The sequence below is a fragment of the Epinephelus moara genome, chromosome 10 (assembly GCF_006386435.1).
Source record: "Epinephelus moara isolate mb chromosome 10, YSFRI_EMoa_1.0, whole genome shotgun sequence".
Classification (NCBI taxonomy): Eukaryota; Metazoa; Chordata; class Actinopteri; order Perciformes; family Serranidae; genus Epinephelus; species Epinephelus moara.
The window spans coordinates 1,353,073-1,365,224 of NC_065515.1; the positions used below are offsets into that span (position 1 = coordinate 1,353,073).

Here is a 12,152-nt window from a genome sequence, read left to right on the forward strand (position 1 = left end):
TGAGATTTAGGGGGTTTAAATGGTATCTAGTGGTGAGGACTGCAGCGTCTCCCAGTTAGAATTCCTTCAGTGTTCAGGAGGTTTTTACCAGGAGCTGAATTATCCACAGAGGTCTCTTCCTCTCCAAAACAAACAGACCAGCTGATTCAAACCGGTTAAAACACTGAATGAAGCAGTTTCATGTTAAGAAAATTAGCGTTTCTTGGACACTCTTGTTGCACAGAGGCTTATAACTGCAGTGTTTGGTTTGTCCTTTCTGGACTACTGTGATGGTGTCATGGCGGTGCAACATGGCGATCTCTATAGACGAGGACCCGCTCCCTACGTCATTCTGAGGCAACGAAAACATGATGATCCTTATTTTCAGGTGTTTATACACTAAAAAAAACATACGTATTATATTACATTCCATTTCTACTTATATATTCTCTTAAATCCTACACACTGGAGCTTTAAAAAAGGTTTAACACAGATAATATATCAGTTACAGAACATCATAAAACTGATTCATTTGCTGCATGGCAACTACGACAAGTTGCTTGTTCACATGTTTCTGATTTGATGTGACGAAAGCAAGAGTTTTACACAAACTATACACAACAACACATTCACATATCATCGGTACAGTAACCCCACGCTGTCTCTAATTTCCCCTCATTTACACTTGACTGTATATAGAGGCAGTAATACATGTTTTACATATAAATTAGAAAAATATAAATTGTAAAAATATATACAACTATTCAGCAGCTGATTACAGTAAAATGGTGGACGAACACAAAACACTGATAGAAAATCCGATTAAGAAAATGCACCATCGTCAGTTGTAAATGTGCAAAAGATACAAGAGAACACAAGATAATGTGACAGGTACACCCCTCGTTACAGCTGATTAATTAGCTAACGAGCGTCTGAGAGGGCTGAATCAATAAAGTGTTAATCTTCGGAGAGGCTTTGCTGCTGACAGCCAGCTGACGAGGAGGAGCGGAGCCAGGAGAGAGGCTGTTTGTGTGCAACCAGCTGGTGTCTCTGCTCCGATGTGTTGGTTTCATCGTGCTGGGACAGACTGGGGAGTGTCCCTGCTGGTTTGAGTCACTGGTGCTGGGCCAGTTTGTCACAGATGCTTTGAGGGCTTTCCACCAGGAGAGGTCACTCTTGACTCTTCGCCTTTTGTTCAAACTTCAGTTTCAGCTCAGTTATTGCTGCGAGAGGAACTGGAGCACAGCAGACACATAGATTTAAAAATGACATGTAACAGAAATATGAATTGAGACTGAAAATACATCTACACGAGTTATATCTAAAGACGGCCTCCAGGGCGGGGCGGACTTACTTTGTACCAGAGGGTCTGTGAGGGTTCTCTTCCTCAGATCCCGTTTGGTCGTGGAGGGCGAGGAGGGGCAGGTGGACGAGGTAGAGGAGGTAGAGGAGGTCGGTGTCAGAGAAGAGGTCAGTTTGCGAGGAGCAGGAGTCGGAGGCATGATCGCTTTCTTTGGAGCTTTTTTCTCCTTTGCTGTGGGAGACCAACAAACATACAATGATTCATAACCACAACTAAACAAGTAATGATTTCAGTAGAAAGGGAAAGGTGAGTTCCTAAGAGGTTATAAAACAAGATGGAGGGACTTACGTGGCAGTAGAACAGCTATGGAATCCTCTGTCTCTTTTTCTTCCTCATCCACTGTTTGAACACACAGAGGTCAGTTAGCAGCAGCAATGGAAAAAATGAAGTCGTACCTGTTTGTGTTTGTTTGACAGAAACAGCAGGACTGATGGAGGGACTGATTGATGGGGCCGGTGGCAGCAGAGTGATACTCACTGTTGTCATTCAGGTAGATATTCTCTTCCTCAGCTGGAGCTGGAGCTGGAGCTGGAGCTGGAGCTGGTTCAGGGGTCGGCACTCTCACAGGAACTGCGAAACACAACATGTAATTATGATTATTACAGGGCTGAGAGAATGACTGATGTGACGGTAAACAACAGGTGCTGTCACAGTCGGCTTAAGACATCACCTAAACCTCAACTTACAGCGTGCAGAAATAGATACTGGTTGTAAACAGTGTACACTATGTTCAGCATAACAAAGGTTACAGTACAGTATGTTCAGAATAACAATGGTTAGCATGAGTTCAGCTCTATGGATGGCCATATCAGTCAGTTCAGATTCATATATCTAATGGATTGCCATGAAATTTTCTACAGACATCTGCAGTACTCAGAGGATTAAATCCCACTGACTTTGGCATTCCTCGACTTTTCCTGTGGTGCCGCCGCGAGGTTGATAATTGTCATTTCAAACACGCCAAACGACCATATCTAGAGCCACTGTTTTGTCTGTCTGTTCTGGGCGACTGTAGAAACAGCATGATGGACACCGTGGAAAAGGACCGGCTCCGTATGTATAAGTGTTACTTTCATTTAAAATAAAATGATAAAAATGAACCTCTCATAAAAGTCAGTGGCAATGAAAGGATATAACCGATTTATTCTAAGGTAACAAAAACACAGCAATTCTTATTTTTCAGGTGATTATACACTGAAGAAACCAAAGTTATGAATATACAATTTCTGCCAATAGATGCCCTGAAATCCTTCACACATGACCTTTAAGTGTTTTTAGTTACAAGGTTGTTGTCTGGTGAATCCAGTAGACACTGATGACACAGCGCTGTATTGTACCTATTTATATAGACTTGTTTTTACCACCAAAAATGTTTTACGCTCACTAAGTGTACTTGGCTGAAGAAATGTTTCAAAGGGGGCACATCACTGAAACAAGTTCGAGACCCACAGATATATTGTGTCCAGTACTTTGGTTTATGTACAAACACATGCAAAGCTAATGAAGTTCCCATCAGTCTCAGCTGTACTTTATCTTTAGCGCTACTTAACAAAAGTTAGCATGCTAATAGGCTAACCCATGATGGAGCGCATGGGAGTTACCATCTAGACAGGAATGTAGTCCAGCGGCTGTAAGAATATATCTGAGGAGATGATTAAGAAGATAAAACTTTGTTGTTGGAAATCCCGAGATCATTTATCCAGAAACCGTGTTTAAACTAGTCACAACCAGTAAACAAATGCAACCCGTGATGAGTGATCTCAAACAGTTGGAAACCTCTGCTGTTGACTCGTCGTCCTGTAAAGATTTGTTTGAGCTACAAAGTCCAAAGCAAAACAAAAGTGTGTGGAGTGATTTAAACGCTCTCAAACAAGCAAACCATGAGTGATTGTGTGTGTGTGTGTGTGTGTACGTGGACTCACAGTGCAATCATTCCTCTACAGGGAAACGTCAGTGTTATCTCCAGGGTTTGAAAACCTTTGATTGATGTGCAACTACGAGTACAAAGTGACTTAACCAACCAGTTCAGATGTGTTGCTTTTATAGAAACTACATATACTAGGTTTATAATAATATTAAACATAAGATTATACAACATTTAATTTAATAGTTTTAATTGTAAGTGATTTACATTATGATATCAGTCATTTTCACCTCACTGTGACCTTGTTGGGAAAAGTCCAAGTGAAGTTGTAGAGGTGGAATTTCCAGTTACCTGAATGCGTCAATGAGCTGCAGCAAACAGGTGTGGCAAACAGTGTAAACAATTTAGTGGCTGGACGTGTGTGTGTGTGTGTGTGATGTTTGTTTTAATGGACAGATTACCTGGCTTGGGGGGGACACTTGGAGGGTTTGACGGAGCCTGTTGGACGCTCTTTTCTCCGTTTTCATCATCAGACCGAATAAAAGCTGTAAAAAAAGAGTCATTTATACGTTTTGCAAACAAAACAGAAAAGAATAAATAGAGTGAAACAGAAAGTAAGATTGAAATGTCCCAGTTTTTGTACGTACAGATGCGTTTCTCATACGCTTCTTCGAGGATGAGAGGAATCAGGACTCTGTCAGTTTTATCCACTAAATAGTTGATGACATCGTGTAGCGTGGCACAGGGGACCTGCACGGAGAACAACTTTTATTTAACTACTTAAGAGCAATAAAATAAACACAGGGAATAAAACAGGTCGACTTTTACGATTAGATTTAACTCGACCACAAAAACCACCATATGAATATTAGGACTCTCTGCACCTTCATCTGTGTTTGAAATTCAGTGTAACTACTGATTATGTATCATTAGTGCCGGGAAGGAAATTATGGGTCAGCTGCACGCAAAAATACCTTGCCCACACACACACACACACACACACATGGCATGCATGGTTTTATGGGAGCAGCCTCAGAGGTGAGTCATGCCACTAGCAGGCAAATTCTTCCAAGTCTCATCCAGCATGTCCACAGTTGCAGAAGAAATATGACTGTAATGATCATGACGTAACGTCATGTAACAGTTTGATTGTCACAGCCTCTTCCTTTCTGGGAAGTCACATAATGCTGTAGTTTCTGAAATTCTCATCTCTCACCTGAACAATGAAAAAAACTCAAGCTATCAAGTGCAACGGGTTGTTTCATACGTAATGCCCTGCACTGCCAGCTGAAGTGATTTTTTAACTTGCAGGTGAAGCTCAATAACACAAGTTAATATGTACATGGCCGAATTTATCAAGCAATAAAAAGGCAACGTCAGTTTTCTTATCTACTGTATAATCTAAGAACAACAAAGCAGTCGCTGATAGTTTTAGCTGCTGGACCTCAGTCCTCTAACTGTGGCACATGTAGTGCCATAAAGTACCTTCAGCATGACTTTTTAATACTTACAGGATTGTCGACATCAATGGCGAAGCTCCCGTCAGGTTTACGCGCCACGCGGTAGTGTTTGAATACAGAGCTGGTGGAGAAAGAGAGAGACAGGCAAATAAAATACAGATGCAATAAACAAATAAACGGATTATAAACTGTCTGACAACACGTGCAAAGACATGTCAGACTGCCTGTTATACTGTTCTCTAGCAGTAACTGTACTGCATTAAATACAATCTGAAAGAAAAGTGATGTCGCTCCAGCTTTCAAAGGGTTAACTGATGGTTCAATGGTTGTGTTTCAGTCCGAGTGTATGTACACCTTCATATTAAATCTGTGTGGGAGCGAGTGTGCTTTCAGTATGTGTGTGTGTGTGTGTGTGTTTACCCTTCAAGGTCCTGTCTGGTGGTGACAGCGAAGGAGTTTCCATTACTTCCAGGCCTCAGCAGCAGGTTTCCTCTCTTGGCTTCTCGCTCAAGCAGCAGCTCTGCCTCCAGACGGGACACACTGTGGTAACAACTGCAGGACACCAGAGAACACACACGTGTTGTGAGACAAAAAGAAAAAACTTCAGGCATCATTCATCTAAAACTAATTTTATTATTCTATCATTCAGAAGAGATGCATCGAGACCTCACACATGGAGTCTGTGTGCAGGAGAAACTTTGTTTTAAAATCCACAAAGTCTTGTGAACGACTGAGCTGAACAACACAAACACCATCAACCAACACCTCATCTTTAAATTAGAAACACTGTCACCTTGATTTAAGCTTAAAAATGCTGCGTTTTTATCTCCTCCAAAGAGGTCATGTTTTTGGCTCGTTTGATTGTCCGTCAGCAGGATTATGGCCAACATTCATGGAGCTTTGTGGAAGGGTGTAGCACGAGCCAAGGAGGAACCCATTACATTTTGGAGCAGATCCAAATCACAGCGGCGGAAAGTATTTTTCATTTTCCGTTAAGAATGCAAGATAAGGCATTTGTCCTTGGTGGAAGTCTCTCTGAGTGTCCTTCTTGTTTAAATAATTCAAAGGGTTTTAGCATGAGACAATGGGCCCGCTGGGCATAGTGATGCAAAAGGCCCCACCACCTCTCCATCATAGGAGCAAGACACACAGACTTTGAGGTGGTTTTTGTCTCTTTTGTGTCTCTCTGTAAAGACTTTTGTCTCCTTGCAGTTGTTTTTGTGTCTTTTTATAGTTGTTTCATGTGTCTTTGAGGTAATTTGTTTGGTCTTTTGGTCGTTATGTGTCATTTTGTGTCTCTAAGTGTTTTTTTTGCCCCTTTTTGTAGTTATTTTATGTCTCTTTGAAGATATTTTTGTCACCTTTTTGTTGTAATGTGTCTTTTTACAGTTGTTTCATGTCTCGTTGAGGTAATTTCATGTCTTACTGGTGTATTTTTGTGTCTCTTAGTGGTAATTTTTTGGTCTTTTGTCCATTATATGTCTCTTTGTTGTCATTTTGTGTCTCTAAGTGGTTGTTTTGCCCCTTTTGTAGTTATTTTATGTCTCTTTGAAGACATATTTGTCATCTTTTAGTTGTAATGTGTCTTTTTACAGTTGTTTCATGTCTCTTTGAGGTAATTTTGTGTCTTACTGGTTTATTTTTGTGTCTCTTTGAGGACATTTTTTGGTCTTTTGTCTCTTTGTTGTCAATTTGTGTCTCTTAGTGGTTGTTTTGTCCCTTTATGTAGTTATTTTGTGTCCCTAAATAGTTCCTTTGCATCTCTTTGTGGTCATTTTGTGTCTCTTCCTGGTTGGTACGTGGCCAGGAGCCCCTGACACTTTTGCCCCCTGTGTCTGTGACCTATGGGCATGTTCAGTAATCCATCCATGAGTTTTAGGGAATATTTGGAGACATTTATGAAGATTTAATCCTTCAGGTTATCTGAAAACCCCAAAGTCATCAAGTATGAGTTTTCTCTGGCAGCAAAGTTGTGCAAATTACTTTGTAAACTGTTGGAGGAAGATGCAGAGACTCAGATGCAGACGTACACTGCCTCTAGAAAAGCTCATGAATAAGAAAGATAAGGTTCTATGATGAATTGAGATTATATGTATCTTCAAGGCAGCCACATAAAGCCTTTTTCTGTCCTGGATGCTGTCCATATCCGAGCCCTAATGTATAAAGTTACAGAATCGAGGAGACCATGAACCCAAACCTTTTAAATTTGCTTTAAAATGTTCTTCTCTGATCTTAAATCTGCTCGTGTGTTTTGTATCATGGTACCAGCCCCTTCTATTGTCCGCATTAGAGCCAATATTCCACTCCAGCATGAGTGTTCATGATTTCCTGTCTTGTCCATACTCACGCTGGCATGTCTGCTTTGAGGCTGATGTAGGCATTGGAGTTAGTGACAGCAGCAGGTGGAGGAGGTGGAGGGAGACTTTTCATTCTCTCCTTTTCCTTTTCTACTGCCTCCTTTAACATGTGGATCTGACCTGGGAGCAGGTTGAGGGAGGAGGGTACCGACAGCTGCAGGGAGACACACAGTTTCTCCTTTAAAATGTTTGTTAACAACATCTAAGCATCAATAATCTTAATCTTCAGTTATTGAAAAACGTTTTTTAAGTGAGCTAAATGTTAAACACCACTGACCTCAGCCACAGCGTGGATGTAACCCTTCCACAGCTCTCGAGCTTCTGCATTAGGAGCCTGCGGACACAGTGAAAGAGAGAAAAACTGTTGAAATGAAGAATTAATCTGACAAAGAGGATGATTTCCATATTGTTTCTATATATTCCCTCACAGTGAATTTGATATTCATGTCCTTCATCTGTAGGTTGAGTCTGGCTGCGTCTAAGTTACGGTCCTGGCTGCTGTCATCTGTTATTGAGACCAGTCCAGTGAGATCCACTTTCTCTACGTACTGATGAAACACACACAAAGACACACATCATCTCTCAGTGTGGGCAGGAAAATATCTGATTAATAATCATCCACATCTCTGCTCTGGGATGACTTACATCAGCGTCTCTCTTTTCGTTAAAGAAGAACAGCGAGTTTCCACACAGACACGTCCACAGTTTCCGAGATGTCTGCACACACACAGAGACAGAGATGTGGTGACTAAAAGACATCACACCAAGCAGGGAATACAGAGGAATTACAGATATCAGGATGAATATAAAAACACAGATTGTTCATTTGGGTTAATGCACGGTAAATAAAATAAGGAAGAAAAAAATGTTTGTTGTACAATAAGGAAATAAACGGGGCAGCTGAGTCTGTGCAGACGACATTCTTGGATCAGATTTGATGAGTCAAGCATTTGTAACCAACCGAAACCAGTGTGTGATATCAATAACAACGTTTGTGTTTGAATTGGTTGGACCTGAGGGCAATTAGCTATATGAGTCACCACCTGATTAACATGTGTATGCAATAAATCAGAAATTGTGGTGACTATTGTTTGTTTCCGGAATCAAAATCACTAAAATATGAGAGCTGAACTGTAAAACTGAGATTCTGACGTAACTGAGCGGCTCTAGATTTATCTCGGAGTGGGACTTTATAGTGTGCTCAGTAAAAAGTTTCCCCTATGATGTTACGTGCGAGTGTTTTCAGTCTCTTATCAGGGAGGGCTTGTTTGCAAAGCCTGCCTTGCCAGTTAGCGCATTAACTCTTCTGTCAGTTCCTGGCTTGCTCTAATCTTTATGGCACAATGAGCAGGAAGCAGTCAGACCAGTTGGAGAGACAGAAGTGCTGTTCACCGAAAAAACTCAGGTCAAAGTCCTTACGACTTACAAGAAACTATATAATGACAGACGGCTCCGCCCAAAGAAAACAGCACTGAGTTAACCTGGTGCTGTGCATTAAGTGCACTTAAGGGTTAATAAAGGATGAAGTGTGGCGTTACACTGCAGGTTTTTAACATTAATCACAGTCAATGAATGTACAGGTTATCAAACTATCTAGAATACTGATGTAAATGTATTTATACAGCACATTTCATACGACAAGTGTAAACTCAGTGTGCTTAAGATACATCATACATGACAAACACAAAATATCAAATTAGATAATTCAATATTACATATATAAAAACAAGCAGGGCATGATAAAGATGTATTATTATCATTGTTATTAAAAAAGGGGAGATAATAACAAAAAGATCGTAGGTTCAATGAGTCGACCTTCGTCTGATGATCTGAGGGACCTCTGGTGTGAACTCTGTGAGCATGTCAGCAACACAGGAAGGAGCTAAAGCATTAAAACATTTCTAAAGAATAAGAAGTATCTCAAAATCAATTCTTTGTTTCATTGGGAGCCAGTGAGGAGAAGATGAGAGGAGGAGCTGCTCTGCACGACAACACAGATCAGATTATTATCAAGAAGCACCAAATGTCCCTGACCTCTAAAACATATCAAGGTTAAAAGGAATGAAGGTCCCTCGTGGCATCTTCTGCACATAGTTGAGATGCCACTCATTCACCTTTGCCTCTTTCTTCCTCTCTCTCTCTCACACACACACACACACACACACACACACACTTACCATCAACAACAACAGCATACTTATTTTAAGCATGAGCATCTAACAAGAATAAGTCGATTAATCGATCAAGAAAAAAATAATCTGCAGTTACTCTGATAATTTATTATGTGAGGATTTGCTTTTCTTTATTTTATATGACAGTAGATTAAATATCTTTTCAGTGGAGGTGGATGTTTATCTCAGTTTGCTGACACTTTACAGACCTCACAATTAACCGATTAATTCAATAATAATAATATACAGATTAATCAACAACGAGCATGGACATGAACAAGTCTTCAAAAAGTTTTGAAATTAGAAACACTTAGCCTCTTGCAATAGCAGTGCGTTCACACCCACAATTCTATGGAATAACAGCAGGTCCAACAGAACATAGGATATGTTTATACGCTGATGATGTAATTCTACTCATGACAAAATTAAATAAAACTATTCAGGCTTTGTTACAACTTTTTAAAACATTTGGCGACCTTTCAGGATATAAAGTGAACAATACTAAATCATCTATATTATTACTAAATGCAAATGAAAGAAGGAATCCAATCCCTGAGGTAATTCAATTTAATGTTGTAGATCAGTTTAAATATTTGGGGGTACAGATAATGCCAAGCCTAGAACACATGGTTAACGCTAATTATGAACCGTTAATGTCACAAATTAATGAGTCAATTGAGAGGTGGATGTCATTACCGGTATCTATAATTGGGAGAATTAATATTTTAAAAATGAATATAATGCCAAAATTACTCTATTTATTCCAGAATATTCCTCTACCACCACCTTCAGATTTCTTTTCAAGAATTAAGAAAACATTTGCAGGATTCATATGGAACAACAGGAGGGCAAGACTCCGTCTGTCTTTATTATATTTACCATTTGGTCGAGGGGGTTTGAAATGTCCTAATATGTTATGGTATTTTTGGGCTGCACAGCTCAGATCTACAATGTTTTATTTTTCAACAAACAGTTCTCCTCATTGGACTGAAATGGAGGCTCATGGTTTGAAATGACCTCCTCCCTCTTACATGTATTCAGACACGGTAAAGAAATACATAAACAAACTAAAAATCCAATTGTAAGACACATGATCAAGATATGGTGCGAGGTTAAAAAGCATCCAGCATCTCTATACTTCTACTCCACTACTGTACTTTTACTCCATTACATTCACTTCAGTTACTGTGACTCTACTTTCATACCCTTCCTGTCCAGTTATAACCATGTATCTCCAAATCTGGGGAATGTTTGTGATAAACACAAATTAATTAATTTCAAAAAACAATGTGTTTCGTACAACTAAGAAGAGTGTGTGTATTTCAGTGTGTGGGGTGGACGTGTGGAACGGGCTGCGTGACGAGTTGATACAAAGCATTTATAAAAATCTATTTAAAAAACTATACAAAAAGTTATTTTTGGCAGATATATAGACGAGGACAGGTTGTGTTCGGGGAGTGCATATTTATTTTGTAACACTGGGTGGCACGTGGACTGTAAATAAACTGTGTTTATTGCTTATTGATTTAATTGGGTGATAAACAGACTGGGGATAGTTGTTTATTTGATGAAATAATATATAAAAGAAGAAATGTAAGAAAGGAGTAGAGACATAAAAGTTTTACCTTCTCAGACACTGTTATCTTTGTCTTGTTTTTTATAATAATAATAATTGTAAATATTTTGTATTAATATTCATAATGTATTTTTGTATTATTATTAATATTTAAGCTAAATAAATTCTTTAAAAACTCTTGGATCAGCTGGAAAATTCATCCAAAGCTGTTTTTTTTTTTGACACCATGAAAGGCTGACCTCTCTGCAGCAGCGTCACTACACACACACATATATGATGATGGTGCAGAATAAAATGCATTACTGCAGATTAAACAGTATAAACAAACTAAAGTAACAGCAGTAAATTAATGCGTTAAAATTAAAACAAAATGCACATTAATGCAGCAGTGACAATAATCCAGAAACATCATATTTAACAGTAAAACACTGGCAGGTAATAATTTCCTGCACAGTGAGAACTGACACGTTATATTTTTAAGACACATGAGACTCAGTAAATGACCTGAACACTTTTACACATTTAATCAACAGAAACACCAACAAAAGGTCGTCATAGCAACGAGCTCATTGCAGCTTATTTCACCTGTTGCATGCAATAAAGAAAACCTTGTCTCTCGTGGAGTTTGCACAGAAACACAAACCCTACCTTATCCTTGAAGGACCTCTTCTCCAGGTATCCCTCATAGTAACAGTTGGGCAGCTGGTTCCTCTGACGCGCTGCTCGCTTCGCCATCATGACGTTAAACAATCAAACTGTTGGAGCGTATAGATGTGACTGTGCAGCTGATTGTCACAGTCACATGTATCAGTCAGGTCTGTCTGGTTGCAGTGAAGCTCTCCTCTATATGGAAGTGAGGAGCGAACCTGTGCGTCAAGTTGGTGACAGCGTGCTCGCCGCTGATTGGTCAATGCGCGAGTGGGCGGATGTTTTTAGAAAGTACCCACAGGTAGGTGCTTGTGACGTAGTGACGCATGTCTCATGGAGGGAAATCACCTGCCTGAGGGCCTCATTGAAACTAATTACTACTATGTAATATTATTTTACACATTTAATGGTACTAAGAACTTGGGAAACAAGTTTAGATGAGAGAGACATGGCTGAAAAGAGATTGTGTGAACAGCTCGTACACACGTGTGCTTTCACACAATGATTCAAAATGGTGGCCTGCTTCTGGTCTGTCCACACAAATTAAACGTGTTACAAATTAAAACAAACAATAATGTTATTTATTTTTTTAGCTCACAGCTGCTGAGTCTGCTAACAGTCTACACATGGTGCAGTGAACTGACTCTTATCTGATGTGAAGTCATACAAGGCTGTGGTTGTTTTTGCACTGCGGTGTAGTCAGGGTCAGTCCTGTTATGCAGCAACATTTCTGT

General features: G+C 39.7%; 1 protein-coding gene across 1 annotated transcript; it reads right to left on the reverse strand.

Moving 5' to 3' along the window:
* Window positions 1–77: 77 nt before the first annotated feature.
* LOC126396206 (signal-transducing adaptor protein 2-like) lies at window positions 78–11,600 on the reverse strand. The gene is made up of 13 exons (XM_050054093.1): window positions 11,419–11,600; window positions 7,669–7,740; window positions 7,452–7,571; window positions 7,301–7,357; window positions 7,014–7,177; window positions 5,087–5,218; window positions 4,718–4,787; window positions 3,854–3,956; window positions 3,668–3,751; window positions 1,820–1,912; window positions 1,631–1,681; window positions 1,334–1,513; window positions 78–1,214 (listed from the first exon to the last, which is right to left on the reverse strand). The coding sequence occupies exons 1-13, from the start codon at window positions 11,506–11,508 to the stop codon at window positions 1,150–1,152; spliced, it is 1,281 nt and encodes a 426-aa protein (XP_049910050.1). The 5' UTR covers window positions 11,509–11,600; the 3' UTR covers window positions 78–1,149.
* Between the last annotated feature and the right edge of the window lie 552 nt (window positions 11,601–12,152).

Excerpts from the sequence above, each read along its gene's own strand:
- LOC126396206 (XM_050054093.1), bottom strand. The coding sequence starts at position 11,508 with ATGATGGCGAAGCGAGCAGCGCGTCAGAGGAACCAGCTGCCCAACTGT. Across the intron at positions 5,219-7,013 it reads CTCAAAGCAGACATGCCAGC|TTGTTACCACAGTGTGTCCC; the intron begins GTGAGTATGGAC and ends GGTGTCCTGCAG. Across the intron at positions 1,913-3,667 it reads AAGTGTCCCCCCCAAGCCAG|TTCCTGTGAGAGTGCCGACC; the intron begins GTAATCTGTCCA and ends TGTGTTTCGCAG.